The 20,641-nt window shown below is 30.8% G+C and overlaps 1 protein-coding gene across 1 annotated transcript in view; it reads left to right on the top strand.

The window, feature by feature from the left end:
• The window catches only part of LOC115880982, a 43,740-nt gene that overhangs the window by 13,756 nt on the left and 9,343 nt on the right, over positions 1 to 20,641 (top strand). The window contains exons 3-5 of the mRNA XM_030898327.1: positions 333 to 482; positions 8,067 to 8,208; positions 16,858 to 17,001. Of these exons, the coding sequence (XP_030754187.1) occupies positions 333 to 482; positions 8,067 to 8,208; positions 16,858 to 17,001 (436 nt within the window). The remainder of the gene's footprint in view (positions 1 to 332; positions 483 to 8,066; positions 8,209 to 16,857; positions 17,002 to 20,641) is intronic.

Here is a 20,641-nt window from a genome sequence, read left to right as displayed (position 1 = left end):
AAAATGCTCAGGAGTCATGGTTCTGGTCGTAAAATTATATTTTAGGAAAATTTACACTCATAGATATATTTATATATTTTTTCTTAAAATGTGACAATGCATTACAAATGTATACTGGGGAACTATAATAGGTACTTCTCAAACATGTATCAACAAAGCTTCTTACACACAGTTGACAACATCATCATGCCAAGGACTCTGTAACGACAATACAACCATACAGCAAAAATATGTCGTCAGGGTCTTTGAAAACTTACGTTTGCGATTGCTTCATAATTAACTTTTCTCTTGTCATTTTTTGTAATTCTGCTGATATATTTTTTTTCTCTTAGCCTGCTTATGTCTTAACTGAGAAAGCTAGAGTTCTGAGATTACCCGAAACCCACTTAAGATCACTTGGACAAGAATCTTATGAATATTCATCCGCTCCTAGATCAGAAGATTCAGAATGGGATTCCTTAGTTAAATTTGGTATGAGAAAAGTAAGTACATATATTTTTTATCCAAACTTTTAAATATGTTTAACCAGACCTAAGTATCTCGAAAACGCGATTGAAATATAATTCTATTTTCTATATCCAAGCTAATATACAGTATGTTGTGTTTGCAAGAGGAAAAGCTTTTTTATTTTTGGCATTTTAACGAACATTCATAAAAATTTATGCTTGTTCTAAAATGGTTAATCCCGTTTATGCTTTTCTCAATTTCTATTCCATTTTAGAGAAAATTAAGAAAAGACATGAAAATATGCTTGAATTTCTAAAAATTAAAAGGCAATATAATTTCGTTTTCATTATTTGATTCTTCTTCTTCTTATCACGCCCTCTTCTACCGATGGTTGGCGATCAAAGTGGCAATTGTGGGTCTGGAAACTGCAGCCCGGAAGATTTCCACAGACGAGCGTTCAAACCATCTCCTCATATATTTTAGCCATGAGTTCTGGCGTCTTCCTACTGATCTTTTCCCTTGCACTTTGCCCTCTATTATTTTGCGCATTATTTCGTATTTACCACCTCTCATCACATGACTCAGGTATTGTATTTTTCTTTCCTTGATGGTGTTCAGTATCTCTTTTTGTTTCTGCATGCGCTGGAGTATATCGTTGGTGATCCTTTGTACCCATGAGATTTTCAGCATCCGTCTGTATACATACATTTCGAAGGCTTCTGTTCTCTTTTCGGTCTGTGAATCCAGTGTCCAGCTCTCACATCCGTAGAGTAACACAGAGAAGACGTAGCATCTGGCTATTCGAGTTCTGAGTTCCGCACTGAGGTCTCGTCTTGTAAAAAATGATTTCATTCTCACGAAGATTTTTCTCGCTTGCTCAATTCTTGAAAATATTTCTCTTTTCGGGTCGCACTGACTATTGATGTTAGCTCCTAAATACTTTATTAAGGTCACTTGTTCGATTGTTTGTTCCTTGACACGAAGGTGTGCATTTATTGGAGTCTTAGAAAAGACCAATAGTTTGGTCTTGGAGACATTGAGATGCAGTCCATATATCTCACTATAGTGGACTACGGAATCTATAATGCTTTGCAGTTCTTGTATATCGCTGGCTATTATAACCGTATCATCGGCCATATCTGATATTGTTTATTGGGATTCCATTAAACTTGATTCCGCCCTGGATTCGATCCAGTGCTTCTCTAAATATAGTCTCCGAGTACGGGTTAAACAGGAGCGGAGACAAGATTATTTGATGGATAGATGGTTATTATTAATTTTGATTAACGTAAATTTGTTGCTGTTGTTAAAGTATCACAATTTTGGATTACAACTATTACCACCCTTTTTGTAGCATTGAACTAAATAAATTTTAGGCTTCTTTAACAAAAGGCAAAAAATATATAAATATAGGTATAAATATTTGGCAGTGCCCCTGCCAAATGCAGCACAGCGGTACCATCCTATTCTCGAAGAAACTCACAAAATTTTTTAAGCCCCCTGTAACTTCCTTGTGGATAAATAAAGAATCATAATATTGAGTGATCAAGAGGACATACTATAGCTGGTAATATTGTCAGTATATCTAATTATTATATCTTATTGTTTATGAATCATCGCTAGTCAAATTTCTTCAACTTCAAAAGTGAACTGACCATCAAAATTCTAAGGTTCTTCTAGAAGACACACAAACTTCAAATCTTGAAATTCAGTTAATATTGATCCAACAGAGGAAAGTAAAAAATTAAAATAAACATGTCATCAAGAATGTAACATCGAACTAACTGACTATCCAGTCGACACGAAGTTGCAAAAATATATATAATTGATTGGATTATTATTAGTCAAAGTTCTTTGAACCGTTTTTCTGAAATACAATCAACGAAATTTAAAAGACTATAATACTAGAACTATTGTATTGCAGTGAAACAGTAATTTACTTAGGCCATTTAATGGCATATTAGTTTCCAAAACAGTTGAAGATAAGTACAAGACATTGTCCATAAAATACGAAATTAGGTATTGACAATTATGATTACATGGCATATCCTGTATATATACTTATTGTTGGAAAAATTGGTAAATAAAAATTAAAAAAATGTCAAAAAGTCGAGTGTTGAGAGAAAATGTTCATGGCTTGATTGGTTATCTTTCTCCATTTGTTTCTGTCTTTCGCCTTTTTTCTCCACCCATCCACTCATATCCTTCTCAATTCTCGGTCTATCCCTCCTTATATTTCCATCTATTTCACGTTTCGTTATCATACTATTATCGAACTATTTTGCTAATCCCATTATACTCGGTGCCCGACATAGATGTTTTAGTTCATCTACATCTTCATACATCATATGTTGCCTATTTCTTTTCCTTCAAAAATTTTCCTCATTATTTTTCTTTCCCAAATATTTAGCCTCGAACTTTCCGTTGCATTGAACGTCTACGTTTGATATGCATAGAGGACTATTGGTCATATCATGTTTGGTATATTTTGATTCTTAAACTTAGATGAGATAAATGATGATGATAAACTTAACTAGAGATGCTCTTACTACTTACTTAATATTTTTCTGTAGTGCGCTAACACATCTATTTCCTGCCATTATTCCTGCAACAATTTCCTGTGTATTTACTTCCTCAGACTAGTATCATTTCCCTCTCTCAGAATCTATTTGTAGACATCTTCCCTTCTCAAAGTCCCAGCTGACAACTCCATAAACTTAGTTTTCTTCTCATTAAACACTAAGCCTACTTTTTGTGCTTGATCTTCTAGTCTTTTGGTCACCAATATCAGCTCTTTCTGATCTTTTGCTAAGATAACTAAATCGTCTGCAAAGGCTAAGCATTGGTGTCTTTTTGTATACAGAAGGCCCTCTCTGTTCAACAGAGAGAGAAAATGTATAAATTCAATAATAATAATTTGCTTGTTCTGCCTTTATTTGTATAAAACCATGTTAATCCACCTCTATATTCACAAAGTGCGATATTCAGTTCCATATTTTAACGTAGTTTTACAAAACAATATATTGCACTTGCAGAACTGTAAAGCTACGGAAATTGTCCGAACAATATTGTTAAACTCTACACATACAGCTTACATGTTTGAATAAATGTTGTTATAGTTACTTTGTAACTTTGAGCGTACAAAAGCAATTTAACAGACACATAATTATTTAGAATGATAAAATTTACAATATTTGAATAATAGTTGTTAAATCTGGAAAATTACGAGCAAAACATTTATTCTCGGCTAAAAATGCTATTAAACCCTACAGCGAAAAAAATGTAGTACCTACATTATACACATATTTTTTACTTTAGTACAGGATCAAAGTCTTTTACTTGTCGGCTTTTAATATTTTCAGCGCGAAAAACTTTATAAATAAGTTTATAAACTTCAGGGAAGCTTATTTTTTATCACTAAACTTTCTCAAATACGTTATCCAGTTATGAGTTAAAAATAATGCCGGTTAAACTTAATCCCCCTCCCCTTTTATAAAGGAGTCAAAAAATATCTAAAAATAGATAACATATATGGTTTTCTTTATTTAACATAATATAAGTAAAATTTAAATTAATATTCTGGGTAGAGATATAGGCTCTCGTCTACCAATCTCAAGGTAGTGGGTTCGAATTCCACACCCGGCATTTCATTAGCCGACTATTTTTATTAAAATAAAAATAGTTTGGGTACCTAGGTCGACTCAGCCTTAAATGAGTACTTGGGATTCGCAATCCTGAGGTAATAATAGGCGATTGAAGCGTAGTGCTAGCCACATTACCTTCCTTGTATACCGAACGGCTTTAGTATGGCAAGCTCTACCTTGCTACTCCCAAGGCATTAAATGCTACATACGGGAGCTATTATTATTATTAATATTCTGTGATTTTCCATTTATATTTGTAGATTATTGACTCGACCTTAACACTTTTGTAAAAGAAATACTGGGTGCGTCTCAAATGTCGCTCATTCCTATAACTTTATTTTTTCCGAAAATCGAATTTTTTTAGAAAATCGTATGTTGGCATATAACAGAAATTAGAACTGATTGGCAAAATCAAAAGTTGTAGTCATCTCCGGTGAAATATGAAGTGACTAAAAACAATTCAATACGTCAATTAATCCTAATTTATGCCATATACTAACATACCAAATCTCTTTTTTTTTTTATCTGAAAAAACAAAAAAGATGTAGGTAGGGGCTCACCCCTTTTGAGATGCACCCCGATATACAGGGTGATCCGAACTGTATTCTATTAACTGCAGATTAAAATAAGTAAAAAAGTTCCTATACATTATATGTCCTAAAATGCTTAGTTTCAGAGATACAGGGGTGCAGAAGTTTCATTTTTATTTCGAATTTTTTCAAATAATTTCTGAAGTAACATCAATATTTGGATGAAAGTTGGTTTGTGGGAGTTTTTTGACATGAGAAATTTGATTTTGATATCAATATGACTAATACTTGTAGGGGACGCTACCTACTTGTGTTTTAACTGGTTTGAAGAGTAATAACTTTTCGTCCCTACCTGTTTAAAACTACTGAGTAAAAAAATATACATTACAATTTTTTATGTAAAACAGGTATATAGGTAAAAATCGCTACGAGTAATGTTTCTCGAGATATTTGGAATCTAAACAATCAATACCTGTCATCATTGACATACATTAAACATCTTGACTAAATAGTTATTACACTGAAATGATAATGTTTTTGTGCCAAAATTTCAACATAAACTGTTTTATCATCATTTTTTCGAAGGAAAATTTATGATTTATTTAAAAAAAAAATAAACGTTTTCAAATTTATCATTTCAGTCAAATAAGTATCTACTAAACATGTTTATTTTTTGTCAATAATGACATGTATTGACTATTTCCATTCCAAATATCTTAAGAACGGTTGCTCGTAGCACTAAGATATTTTACCAAGACATTTTTTAGGTAAAAAATCACTAAATTGTATATTTTTTCACTCAGTAGTTTTATACGGGTACGTACGAAAAACTATTACTTTTCAAAACAGTTAAAACACATATAGATGATGCCCCCTACAAGTAGGGGTCATATTGATATCAAAATCAAATTTCTCATTTCAGCAAACTCCCAGACACCAATTTTCATCCAAATATTGATGGTACTTCAGAAATTATTTGGAAAAATCGAAATAAAAATGAAACTTCTACACCCTGTATATCCAGGCATTTTACAACATACATTCATACGAACTTTTTTACTTAATTTTATCTGCAGAATATGCTGCCGGAGTTTCCGGAGTACAGTTGGGACCACCCTGTATAATAACTTCATAACTTTTTTAATTTTTATGGCACATATAGAAATACCAATATAATTTTTACAGCCCGGCATATTTGTTTTGTATAAAATATATTTTATATCTCAATTTACGCTTGATGAGAAAAACTGGACTGTAGTATAAAGTATTCTTCGTTCAGCTTTGCGATAAGTGTATGTAATACAATGTGACGTTTCCATTAATTTCTTAATCTCTATATATAGGTTACCTTCAAATACGAATCCAGGTAACGATGTCCATGGCCTGTATAAATACGTCACCTCCTATATGAATTATCCTGCTGCTTTATATTACGTTTATTTTATGGCTTAATTACAAGAAGCAAATATAGTTACAGTAAACTCTCAATTTAGATCTGTCCTTTTTTGTCTTTGTAAATTTTTTTATATATATTTTTGAGTACATTGAAATAAAGTGGTCCAATAACAGAAGATGCCGAGTCAGCTGTCAAAAAAATAGTATTGACTTATATGTAAATAAGTACAAAATATTGTAGAAAATAATTATTTAACTACTTCATATGTCACCACCATGTCAATTTCTACGCAGTAAATTTAGGGTGTATTCCGTTGCTTACCTTGGTTATGGTTTTATGTTCCGTTTCTATCGGTTTTCTGAAAGTTTTCTTATTACGGAACACGGTTTCTAAAAAAATCGGTTATAACTGTCACCAAACTAACCAGCGCGAGAAGGCTGGTTTTTCTGATTTTGTTCGTCAATCAATGACTTGTGTCTAGCCCTAGCAGACAACTATTAAGACCGACCAATCACGTTAGAGTTTTTCACAAACACAAATGAATTAACACCCTTCAAATAACCACGCTAACCAACCTGATTGGTCAAGCTTAAAAGTTGACTGCTAGGGCTAGACACTTCTAATCAATGTCATTTATGTGAAAGAAATCAAACAAATATTGGAAGTTTGAGTGAAATTCTCATTTAATTTCTAAAATTTGTAATAATATTTTGTATTTACTACTGTATTTACTACTTTTTATTATTTTTATCCAAAAGCAATGGAGGTAGGCAGTAAAGGTAAATAAATTTCATTAATTAAATAGAATGACTTTTTAGGAACATTTAAACTTATCATGCAGCCATTCTTTCAAGTCAAGAACATTTAAAGGAAACATGAAAAACAAGACAACAAGTAATCGTGAATGTTTTGTAAACTATAAAAATATAAATATTGATTAGATTTGTTTATTTATTATTGATCTGTTTTAATACTGGTTCTGCAAATCTTCACTTGAGCTGTCTAACGAGTTTAACAGATTATTAATAAAGTATTTTTCAATATTAAACTCCATTGAAAAGAAGAAGCAAAAATGCATAAAATTTTATAATAGAGGTATTGAAATTTAGGAACAACATTTGACGTTTCCAATTTTACCAAACTGTTCCGTATCAAACCGATGTTTTTCAGGAACAGCTCTTTACCGTAGTTTACCGGCCTGGTTCGCCTGGTTTTGCAACGGAATACAGCCTTATATTTTAATTTGTATTGCATTATTGAAGTGAAACTTCTTTACGCGCGATGGGAGTAAAAATTCAAGGCCGTGACACACCAAGGCCTTGACACGACATGATTTTGATAATGCTTTGAGGCACGAGCTAGCTGGGAAAAAAGTATTAAAGATCGCGCAAACACAAAAAACATTTGATTTAAAATTAAGAAAAGCTATAATAAACTTGATACTGTCCTCTGGTTGTGTGCTAGGAAAAAATTGCATTTTCATTGGAGGACATCGTCATTTATTATTTATTTCAAACCAATAATCAACGGGAATATTCGTATAATTTGACAAAATTACTGTAAACCACTATAAACACGAAGCTTAGTAGTAGTATATTGGTTTAATGGCCACAGCTGCCAGGACTATCCGGCCAACAAAGCTTCTAAATTTTTTCTCTTCTAAACAAATTTAAGCGTTAACATTAATAGGCATATGTATAAAAGTGTGTAATTTGGGTGGTGTTCAACAAAATTTGCAGGCTATTGAGGAAACAGAAAATGTACAGATTGCAGAAATAAATTGAAAATAATATTTATATTAAAACACCATTATATGTCATTTTTTCAAACATGCCCTTTAAATCCTCCAGTTTAATAGCTGTTAGTAAGAAGTATCACTTCAAATAAATATGCGCACATAGTGCACACAATTTTTTTTTATATTAGGTCCCAGTCTATCCTGACAAACAGTGTAAATGTAAAAAAAGTCAAGTGCAAATGGCAATTTTCCATGATCGAAAACAGTTCGACAAAGTTGGTATTTTGCTCACTCGTCTTCGTTCTTTTTAGGTGGAAAAGTTCCTAAAATCGACAGCCATAGAAGTCGATTTCGATAATGAAGTTACGGAGAGCGGCAAATACGCACCGCGGTTCCTCGACGAAATTGCCGGCGAGATCGACATTATCGAGGACAAAAAAGACACCCTCTTTAGTAAGTAAAAATAAAGAAATTAGTAATAAGTCTTTAGAAAAAAATAGTACTTGGCTTTCTTTTAATCTGAGCATCCGAGGTAAAGAAACACCGAAAAGAAATCGAGAAGCTTATACAGGGTTGTTCACCACATACGACACGGAGTATTGTAGCTAAACGATTACATTTTTACAAATTGAAAGTTTTGGGTTCGTTGAAGGACTATTAGAGCTACAATTTAAAAATATTTTTACAAGCTACAGAGTGTCCCGATTAAATAAAAAATATCAAAGTTTTATTTTTTTAAATAGAACACCCTGTATATTATTACTTTTTAGTTTCTACGATTAAAATAAAGGTAAATTTGATAACGGTTTATTACACTTAAACCTTACCGTTTTTGAAATATTTTCAATTTTGTGAAATTGCAGTCAAAATTTTAAGGCTTCATTTCTCCAAGGGTATCAAAATTTTTAATACTAAATATTTACTGAAGTTTATTTATTGATAACTTATTGTGTTGCAATAATAAAAATTATACTACCTTATACAGAGTGTCTATAGTTTTATTTTAAATAATTACTAGTTTTAAACGGCAATAACTTGTTTAATTTAAATGGAACATCCTGTATATTTTATGAGAATCAGATGCACAGTTTAATTGTCTATCAAATTGTATTATACCACTTTTTACCTATCTCTTCAAGTTTCCGTAGAAAATGCATTTTCTTTTAATTTAGAACTCATTTATCAATATACCCATGGAATACTGACATTTTAGATTATTTTTAAAGATGTATCAAATTTTTAAAGAGTACAGGTATTAATATTGTCGATATAGTTTGTTTATTTCATTAAAAAATAAAAAAAAACTGTTTAAATATTTGTTAAAGAGGACCAAATAATATGATTCCAGTATTCAAACTACATTAAATTGACTGTTTGCGTTGATTAATAATAAATTGCTCCAAATACTAAGAAACTGAATTTTGTATGTGTATTAGACAGTGGAATAAAAACACCTTAAAAATGATATTTCATTATTTGACAAATGCTTATTTATAACAACAGAGACATTCATTTTCATAACTTATTATTATATTGACTTCTGATTCAAATCCACATTTATTCAGAATTATTTATTAACGAACATAATTAAGTATGTAATTAATTAGTTGGGGCGGAAATAATGGTGGTATATTTAATTAATGGTATACTCTTTTATAAAGATTTAAATAATTTTCTTTGGGCTAGTAATATTATCATTTTGCTAAAAACGATAATATTACTAGCCTGTATATTTTGTAGATTTGTTGCTTTAAAAACAATCTAAAATGTCAATATTCCATGGGTATATTGATATATATAAATGAGGTCTAAATTATAAGAAAATGAATTTTCTAATAATTTCCGAAAAATTTTTGGAAAACTCTGTCTCTAATAGTTTCTGAAAAATAAAATTAATTTTTTTAAAAATGTCCGATTAAATGAATATCTCCGAAACTAAAGTTCCAAAAAAAAGTAATATATCTAGAAATTCATTTACCCACTAGTAGATATAAAAATCATTTTTGGAAAACTCTGTCTCTAATAGTTTCTGAAAAATAAAATAATTTTTTTTTAAAAAGGTCCGATTAAATTTATATCTCCGAAACTAAAGTTCCAAAAAAAATCGTAATATATCTAGAAATTCGTTTACCCACTAGTAGATATAAAAAGCATTTTTGGTAAACTCTGTCCCTAATAGTTTCTGAAAAATAAAATTAATTTTTTTAAAAAGGTCCGATTAAATTTATATCTCCGAAACTAAAGTTCCAAAAAAATTCGTAATATATCTAGAAATTCATTTACCCACTAGTAGATATAAAAAGCATTTTTGGTAAACTCTGTCTCAAATAGTTTCTGAAAAATAAAATTAATTTTCTTAAAAAGGTCCGATTAAATTAATATCTCCGAAACCAAAGTTCAAAAAAATTCGTAATATATCTAGAAATTCTTTTACTCGCTAGTAGATATAAAAAGCATTTTTGGTAAACTCTGTCTCTAATAGTTTCTGAAAAATAAAATTAATTTTTTTAAAAATGTCCGATTAAATGAATATCTCCGAAACTAAAGTTCCAAAACAATTCGTAATATATTTAGAAATTCATTTACCGACTATTAGATATAAAAAGCATTTTTGGTAAACTCTGTCCCTAATAGTTTCTGGAAAATAAAATTAATATTTTTAAAAAGGTCTGATTAAATTTATCCGAAACTAAAGTTCCAAAAAAAAATTCCGAAAACTTGAAGGGATAGATAAAAAGTGGTAGGTATAATACAATTTGATAGACAATTGTGCATCTGATTCTCCTAAAATATACAGGATGTTCCATTTAAATTAAACAAGTTATTGCCGTTTAAAGCTAGAAATAATTTAAAATAAATTTTTAGAGACTCTGTATGAGGTAGTATTATTTTTATTATTGCAACAAAATATCTAATCAATAAATAGACTTCAGTAAATATTTAATATTAAAAACTTTGATACCCTTGGAGGAATGAAGCCTTAAAATTTTGACTGCAATTTCACAAAATTGAAGATATTTCAAAAACGGTAAGGTTTAAGTGTAATAAACCTTAATCAAATGTACCTTTATTTTAATCGCAGAAACTAAAAATTTAATAATATACAGGGTGTTCCGTTTAAAAAAATACAACTTTGATATTTTTTATTTATTTGGGACACTCTGTATCTTGTAAAAATATTTTTAAATTGTAGCTCTAATAGTCCTTCAACGAACCCAAAACTTACAATTTGTAAAAATCTAATCATTTAGCTACAATACTCCGTGTCGTATGTGGTGAACAACCCTGTATATTCCAGATGAAAAACCACAAGGTTTAGAATCAAAGGAGACCCATTCAATGAGACATTTTTCAGTGAATTTTGCTTGCAACAAAATTTCTGTAACCATGAAAAACAAATTATATCTTAACACATACATTTCCCTTTATAGTTTGCAGGGGCGTGCGGTGAAATTTTAAGTTAGGGAAGCAATTTTTAGAAACTTACCTATTTGTAATGTAATTCGAGTCTTCGATCAATTTTTGCAAATTCGTCGATTACGTCATCATAAAAACGTGGATGCTCCGACATGTTTTGGGGAAGTTTATTTTCGATGAACAACAGCGATATACTCGCGAAAGTTTCTCCTGACGAAATTTTTTATACGTTTTCTTTAAAAATTTCAAAATACTGACTCCTCCTTCTTTATTCATTTTTGAATCCGTTTGCTTAATCCCCAAGCACATATATCTGCTATTCCCGAAAGGTCATCTCATAACTATCCATTTAGGAATGCGGAGCACTATCTTTATCTGCCAACCCCGAGCTTAGAACTAGTTAAAGGTTCAATACTGTACAATGCCAAAAAATGTATCAAGTCGCTTTCGTTCTTTCCCGCATTTCGCAAAGCTCTGAAATCATACTTACTGGAGAGAGCCCTATATGCGGTAAACGACTTTTTTGTTGATGTTTAATCATGAACAATTTTGAATTTTGAACTTTTGATCATCTCACACACTGGTCAAAGGTCAAGTATTTAATAAAATCTCTTAAAATCATATCTATTTACTGCTTACTGTTCTGAAATTGTCCATATATGTTCGGTTTGTAATTTTAATGACTTAAATTTTTTTGAACTGTATGATTTTTATTGTGTATTTTTTGTTGTTAGTATATTTTTTGTGCTTTTGTTTGTTTTGTGAGTGCTTTGTCGATGAAGCTGTTTTATCTTTTTGCACACTAAAGCGTGGTTTGTTGTTGCTGTTGTAAAGGTTGAAAAATTGCGTTCCACTGATGAACTTGTGGCAGGTGTTGTCAATACATATTTATACAATTTTGACACTTCGGTGTAGGGATCTTCTAGCTCCTTGTCTTTTAAAAATTGCATTAGTTCTCTAGCGTTATTTTTTACAATAATGTCATCAGTTTCGTAAATCACGTTTAGTTCAAATCGCAGAAACACACGGTCGAAGTAGTGGCCATAATGACGAAGAAGATATTTTATGCATCAAAATTGCAGAGCTCGAGGAATTTAAAATCATTTAAACCGATAAATTTACAGTTTATTTGTTACTACTAAACAAAAAAAAGTACTATTAAACTTGCTTCTCTACAGTGTAATAAGGTTATGATTATTTTGTTTCAATAAAAGAAGTATAAATTAAATCGTTCAATCTAATTCAAAGTAAATTAGATTTTGTATTGAAAATACTGATATGTAGGTAGTTGCACATGTAGCTTTAACGTGTAGTGTCACGTGATGACTTGTAAACAACATCAAATTTTTAATCTCTTGACAAAAAGAAGTTTTCTATGAAGATATTTAATAACGCAAATAAAAAAGAAATCTTTTAAATGACTGAATATAAAATATACAGGGTGGTCCGAACTGTATTCCAGAAACTTCGGCAGCATATTCTGCAAATAAAAATAAGTAAAAAAGTTCGTATAAATGTATGTCTTAAAATGCTTAGTTTCTGAGATACAGGATGTAGAAATTTTATTTCGACTTTTTCCAAATAATTTCTGAAGTAACGTCAATATTTATATGAAAATTGGTATCTAGGAGTTTTTTGACTAGAGAAATTGGATTTTGATGTCAATATGACTCCTACTTGTAGAGGGCGCCACCTACATGTGTTTTAACTGTTTTGAAGAGTAATAACTTTTCGTTCGTACCTGTATAAAACTACTGAGAGGAAAAATATACACTTCCGTGATTTTTTACGTAAAAAATGTCTCTTGGTAAAAATCGCTACGACCAACCGTTCTCAAGATATTTTAAATCGAAATAGGCAATACATGTCATTATTGACAAAAAATAAACATGTTGAGTAGATAGTTATTTGACTGAAATGATAAATTTGGAAATTTTCTATTTTTTTTATTAATCATAAATTTTTCTTCGAAAAAATGATGATAAAACAGTTTCTGTTGACTTTTCACACAAAATCATTTCAAATTTAATATTTCAGTCTAATAATTATTTAGTCGACATGTTTAATTTATGTCAATGTTGACATGTATTGATAATTAAGACTCCAAATTTTTCGAGAACCTTCATAAATGTGTATTTTTTTACTCAGTAGTTTTACACAGGTACGGACGAAAAGTTATTATTTTTCAAACCAGTTAAAAAATATGTAGGTGGCGCCCTCTACATGTAGGAGTCATATTGACATCAAAATTAAATTTTTCATGTCAAAAAACTCCCAGATACCAATTTTCATCCAAATATTGACGTTACTTCAGAAATTATTTGGAAAAAATCGAAATAAAAATGAAACTTCTACACCCTGTATATCCAAAACTGAGCATTTTAGGACATACATTTATATGAACTTTTTTACTTATTTTTATCTGCAGAATATGCTGCCGAAGTTTCCGGACTACAGTTCGGACCACCCTGTATATCTGAAAATATAATTCCGAACAAATAGATTTTTTTTCTAAAAAAATATATGAAACTTATATATTTTGTATTATTTGCTCAGAAAAAAGGCTAATATTTAAAATTACTTGCTTTGGTTAATCCAAATATCCTAAAAGCTTTTATTAACTCAAATTTCAAAAATAAAGCTTTATCAAATATTCTTTATTTTTAGGATTTGTTTACACATCTCCGTTCTGTCTTGTTTAAGCTATGATTAAAATGAAATAAATACTGTACATACAGATAAAGTAACTGAAAACTCGAAAATATCACTGAGATGCTTCCATTAAAATTAAATGACTTAAAAATATATATAAAAGCGTTATTACTAGTTTTTTTATTAATTATTTATTTTATTAGCTTTGTCTAGGTTCAATATGTAGTTTTTGCTTTGTTTAGATTTTTAATGTGTGATCCTACGTGTTTCTTGCCTGTCAATAATATGTGAATGGACGCTATGAAAGTTTTATCAGGAATCTTTTTATCACAGCAAGACAAAAATACGACATTTATATCATGTTTCGTTATTTATTCTTTTCTTATTTTCACTATTTACTTTTTTATCTTATTTGTCAGCCTTCGCCAATTATCTTCCTTATTTTTCTTTATACGAGACCACCCAAATAAAGAAAAGTAAACAAAATAATGACGCTAAATAATCAAAAAATACTAGCTCACTTTATCTCAGAAAAGACTTCCATAAAATAACTTCAAGTACTCCTCCTAGACGTTCCGAATGAACAGAAAAAAGAAAATTCATTCGATTTTTCGGAAAAACGGTCTGGAAAACTAGACAATCGTCGACACGCGACAATACGCCGAAGAATAACCCAGTTCTCGTCTGGTTTTCACAACACAGGAATGCGTTTAGCATGCTTTTGTCGTTTAAATGACAGCATTTTTCTATGAAAGAGATATCGAACAAAGTGGCTGCTGATAAATGAGTGTTTGAAAGGATTTGCCGAACCGAATGCGTAATTTATTTCGGATTGGTTGAAACGAAGTTGAAATAATTGTTTTTCATTATGTATTGTTTTTAGTTCCTTTCTCTGTATTGATTAGTTCTTTTGTATAGCTATTTTTTCATGGGTTTCAGGAATGATTTGTGAAAATAATAAAAAGGCTGTATGCTAAAAAAATAAACGAATGTTTAAAGCTGAAGTAGCTAATTATTTACTATCTTATTATCTATCGGGTGTTCCTCGAAAGTGGCTCAACCCTATAACTTAATATATGACATAAATCAGAATTGATTCACGTATTCAATTGTTTTCAGTTACTTCCTGTTTCACAGAAAATTATAAAACTTTTGATTTTTAAGTGGCACCCTGGGTATTTTTTTTACTTTATTCGATAGAAAGTGACATTGTGAATAGAATGACACATAGTATGTCAACTTTTGGCATTCTCAGTTAAAAAAATATAGTATTTTAATTTTCAATCTAGCGTACTATGATGGATGTGTTAAAAATACTAATTTTTAAATAAGGAGCTCAGGAAAAATAGATCTAATCGTTTAATGTTTTTCGTGTCTTGTCCTGGCCGGTTCAAAGATATCCAAATCGTATTTTTAATCATACCTCAATGTTTTCAAGTAGAACGAGGGACTCATTAGCATATTTGGAAAAAATATTTTTTCGGAATAATTTGATACCACCACTTGGGAAAATCTATTTACTGACCAGCATAATTTACTGACCAGCTTACATGCGTTACTACTATCTAAATACGTACAACTACCACCTTAATTTTGCTACTACCACCCAAAAATAAACTACTACCACTTTAATTTTGCTACTACCACCCAAAAATAAACTATTACCACCTTAATTTTGCCACTACCACCCAAAAATAAACTACTACCACTTTAATTTTGCTACTACCACCCAAAAATAAACTATTACCACCTTAATTTTGCTACCACCATCCAAAAATAAACAACTACCAAAATTAAGGTAGTAATTTGGGTGGTAGTAGCAAAGTTAAAGTGGTAGTAGTCTATTTTTGGGTGGTAGTAGCAAAATTAAGGTGGTAGTAATTTATTTTTGGGTACGTCAATCAATCCTGAATTATGTCATATAATAACATACCAAATCTTGTTTTTTTTATCTGAAAAAAATAAAAAAGTTATAGGGGTGAGCCACTTTTGAGACGCACCCGGTGTATTCTTTCTCTAATTACTCATCGTAAGTATATACATTAAAAATAGGGTTGTCATTTTAGTAAGTTAATTAATCAATTTTTTATAATACTTTCCTTTTCATTTGGCAAAAGACCGTATAAGGACAAGCTATAAACAAACAATTTATCAAGTAGGCTACGAAAAATACATTTTGACATTTAGTGCTGTGCAAATAAGTTTCCAAATAGTCTAAACTTAAATTTCATGATGTCATCTCGATAAAATGGGAAGTTATTCTTACTATGCATCATAAGTCAATTTTTTGCAAATAAAGGGTAGGTAATTTATCATTGAAAACTATTATTGAATCAATAAATTTTACTAAATATATGTTGATTAGACAAATACTTGTCTGCCTTTAGTAATTATTTTTGTTTTTACATTGAGAAAGAGCAAATATTGCTTAGATTACAGTTGGAGGTTGGAACATATGTTGTTACAACACTGATTGACGACAATACACCAAAAAAACTTTACTGTTGCACTAGACGCGCCTTTTGTTAACCATGTTAACAACATCAGCAGATGATTAAGACTCAAAATCAGTTTTAATCATTTGCTGAAGATGATAACATGGCTAACGCGCGTCCAGTGCAAAAGTAAATTGTTTTGATGTATTGGGGTGAATTAGTTTCATCTTGCTATTGCTTAGATGCCTAAAAATGGGTTTACTTATGAAAACTAAAAACACAGTTTCAAATTGTTTCTTTCAAAATTCGACCAATAATCACAGTTTTTAATTATTTAATAATTTACACTTCTAATTTGACAGATACTCGAGAGAAATAGGTTGAATTTGACTGTGAAATATAACAGCAAAAACTGACGCAAAATTCAAACTTTAACTAAATCAATAAATAAAAGGGATATCTCAAATAATACATCCTTTACCTGTAACACCGTGATACTCTATTTTGAAACGTCAAAAGTAGTCTACCAAAACCTATCAATTTTGCTTCAAACCCTGTATAATACACTTAATTAATGGAAATACCCGTTACCTTTCAGAGAGAAAACAACTGAAAAAACTTTTCATCCCCATGCTCTTAATCCTGAAGCTTTTCAAACTGAAGCTGTTGCTGTTCCTGCCTCTAATTTTAGGATTGGCCTCCTTTAAGAAAGTCCTAAGTTTCTTGGCCATTCTTATTCCAGGTAAGCGAATTAAAATATTTCTATAGCGTTGACAGGCTAAGGCTCTCAACGATAAAGGTTTTGAAAGAAAAAATTTAAAGCTCATTGAAAAAGTTATTATTAAAAAAAATATATTTTTAATGAGTTTCTTTTTAAGAAGGTCAGGATTTTAATGAGACGATTAGAAAAGTTCAAATTAATTTTCTTTGTTACTAAAGTTACTATAAGAATGTTAGAATAGCATGTCATTTCCATCAACCAAAGTTACATGCAAATTGAAATACACTCAGATGCAAAAAATGCAACGCAAAATTTTTTCTTCAGTTTTAAAGTGTTATTTTTTTTAGTTTTAGCCTTATTTTCATAAAATTTTTAGCAAACTGTATACAGGGTGTTTCAAAAAACATGTGCAATCTGTCGTGGGGAGATTCCTCACGTAAAAATAAAATTTATTTTTCATATCAACATGGGTCTACAGGGTGTTAAAGTCTTAATTATCTTTAGATTTATGATAATTTTCTTCCAAGTACTTTTAGTGATTCGAATAAAATTTTCAGTGTAAACGTTACTATATGTAATACATATTTTAATGCCAAAAAAGTGTCGATAAATTCATCAGGGACGCGCATATTAGACACTGGAACATTTTTCAAAAAATAAACATGTGCGCCACTGATTTTTTTCTTTTGATATCAAACTTGTGTAGGCCGTTTAATGGCAATTAAAAGTTATCTCTTGATATTTTGTCGAATTTGGCCTCCTTGATGAGATAAACGCAATTTTATTAATCACAATTAAGAAAATTAAAATAAAATTAATAAATTATATATTTTACCCCCAATTTATTATTAAATATTATTACCATTAGTTATTATTACTATTAGTCAAACCTACAGCAATTCCAAATAAAAAAATAATGGTATTTAAGATAATTACATAAAACCTAAGTTTTATTTCCGTACCCATATTTATAGAAACTTTTTTTCATATTTTTTGATGAGGAATCAATGAGTACTTATTTAAAACTTTCGCAAGTTAATGATATTATTTTTTCTTACAAGTTGCTATTAGACTTGGATCAAGGCAAATTAAAAAAATTGCGTTTATCTCATCAAGGAGGCCGAAATCGATAAAATATCAAGAGACAACTTTTAATCGGCATTAAACTACTTACACTATTTCGCTAACAAAAAAAATAAGTGGCGTACATGCTTTCTTTAGAAAAATACGATTATTTCAATGATAACCCATATGCACGTCCCTGGTGAATATGTTTACACATTTTTAGCTTTAAAATATGTCGCATTTATAGTAACTTTTACCCTCAAAATTTAATTCGAAACGCTAAAAGTACTTAAAATAAAAATAAATTGAAAAAATATTAAGACTTAAACACCCTGTAGCTACGAAATAAAGCAGAATCGGACCTATGTTGATATGAAAAATAAATTCTATTTTTACATGGGGAATCTCTTCATGAGAGATGGCACATGTTTTTTGAAACACCCTGTATAAATCTATCAACTTTCATTCATAAACTCAGTTTTTATAAACTTTAGTATTTGGCTTATTATACATGATTAATAGATTGCTTTTTACACTAAATTTAAAACACCCTGTGCAATAATTTCAAGAGTAACTTTTCCTAAAATATTATTTTTCAATCAAAACCATGTCTCCTGAGCATTTTGTTCTTTGATTCATGTCAACACATGCCTTGGTTAATTTTTAAGAGCGAAATGAACTTGCCACCAACAATTTGCAATTTTTTCAATCATTACTTTTATGATGTTATTTTTTAATATCACTAGGTGGCGTTGGTGACTGCTGCCGTAATATCATATCGACACTGATTAGAACTAGTGATGGGAATACCGGTTTCACATGATTCGCGTTACAATAGCGACCGCGACAAAATACCGCGATTTTGTAACCGAGGTTCCGATTTTCAAAGTGTTGCGGTCCTCGCTAAAAATATATCTAACTTATCTATATTTGTAGATTAATGTAACTTTTATGCGCCACTCATTTTCCAAATATCGATTTTATAATTATTGTGTATAGCCAATCTATCTCATTTTTAGAAAAACGATAACATTCATTGTTATTTTCTTTTCTTTATCAATTTTCGTTTAAATAAAATAAATGAACGGCTCACATTTATGTGTATTGCAATATAATATATTTAATGTTAAAATCAAGAACAAAGTCCAAACCACTGTCAAAATTGTTTATTGGTCTAACCTAACCATAAAAATAGATATAAACAATAAAACTTACATAAATGTATAAAAGCAAGTAAAATATTTTTATTTTATTTTATTTGCTTTTGCGTTTCATCTTTCAAACAACACTATTTTATACCATGCCTAGTACATACCAAAAATCGCTATTTCGAAAGTAACGTAGCGACGGGAGCACCAACGCCAATAGTACCCGACTTGACCCAACCAAATCGCGACAGGCAAAGCGTCGATAATCAGTTACAGCAGTTACTTCTGTTCGCGACAGGGCACGAAAACTCTAGGAGCGCGACGGCTGGAGCGAAGTAGGTCGCCGCCGAGGTCGAGCGTCGATGCCCAGTAACAGGAGTTACCTCTGTTCGCGACAGGGAACTACAACTCTAGGAGCGCGACGGCTGGAGCGAACACGTCCTGTGCCCGTATTCTGTAACTTTGACATAAAAACGTTACGCTTTCAAAGCGATGAGCCCAAGTATTCGATCAGCGAAACGTAAGGCAGTCGATTTTGGTATTCTCGTTGCTATGCGAATCGTGTTCTGGATACGCGTTGAGTACATATTGGCAACATCACAATTTCTAATGTAGCTAACAGTCAAAAGTTGATCACTGACGGATGTAACAATGAAAAATGTCAATGTTACGTGAATTTCATAACCTATTGGTGAGTTATGTCAAGGTATTTTTCTATGGATATGTCATTATTCTTATTATACGAGGGAAGTGTTGAAGCTTGATGGAAGTGTTGATCCTTTAAGGCAACCGTTTTCAAAGCGCTTAGCGTAATTAGTAAAGACGCCAAGCGCGTCAAATGAGAATACCCAAATCGGTAGTTAAGTGCGCGCTCAGCGAAAATTAACGTTATATACGCTGAGCGTCTAAAAGCGCTTAGCATTTTCAAAGTTACAGAATACGGGCCCTGATCGAGCGCGGCGCTACGGACATACCAGTTCCAGATACTACTGTTGGCGACCGACGAAATCGCGACGGCTGGAGCTAAACACGTCGCTGTTCGGTCACTTCTGTTCGAGCTAACTTCAAGTGCGATTATAAATAATTTATAATTTTGTCGTCATTATTTTAGTTCGTCGTTCTTCAGTAACAGGTTCCTGATTCGTTGTGGAGCGCGACACGACGTTACAAAGAAATACAGCTCCAAAATCGCGTTACTCAAATACCAACACACTAATAAATCACTAATTAGAACTCTATATTAAAATTTAAAAAACGTTAAAAAGTATATAACGACACAGGCTTGATTTTTATAAATATTATTAACACCAACAGAACTAAGGATATTAAAAAAAATAACTGTAATAACTAAGTATACAAACAAACAAAAAACTTGCAAAATAGTCTAATACTTTGTATTGCCTCCCTCGTCTGCTATAACTATCTGTAGACGTCGGTTCATATTGTTA

Source organism: Sitophilus oryzae, unplaced genomic scaffold, assembly GCF_002938485.1.
Source record: "Sitophilus oryzae breed Bouriz unplaced genomic scaffold, Soryzae_2.0 scaffold_168_pilon_pilon, whole genome shotgun sequence".
Taxonomy (NCBI): Eukaryota; Metazoa; Arthropoda; class Insecta; order Coleoptera; family Curculionidae; genus Sitophilus; species Sitophilus oryzae.
This window is presented reverse-complemented; position numbering and strand designations above follow the sequence as displayed.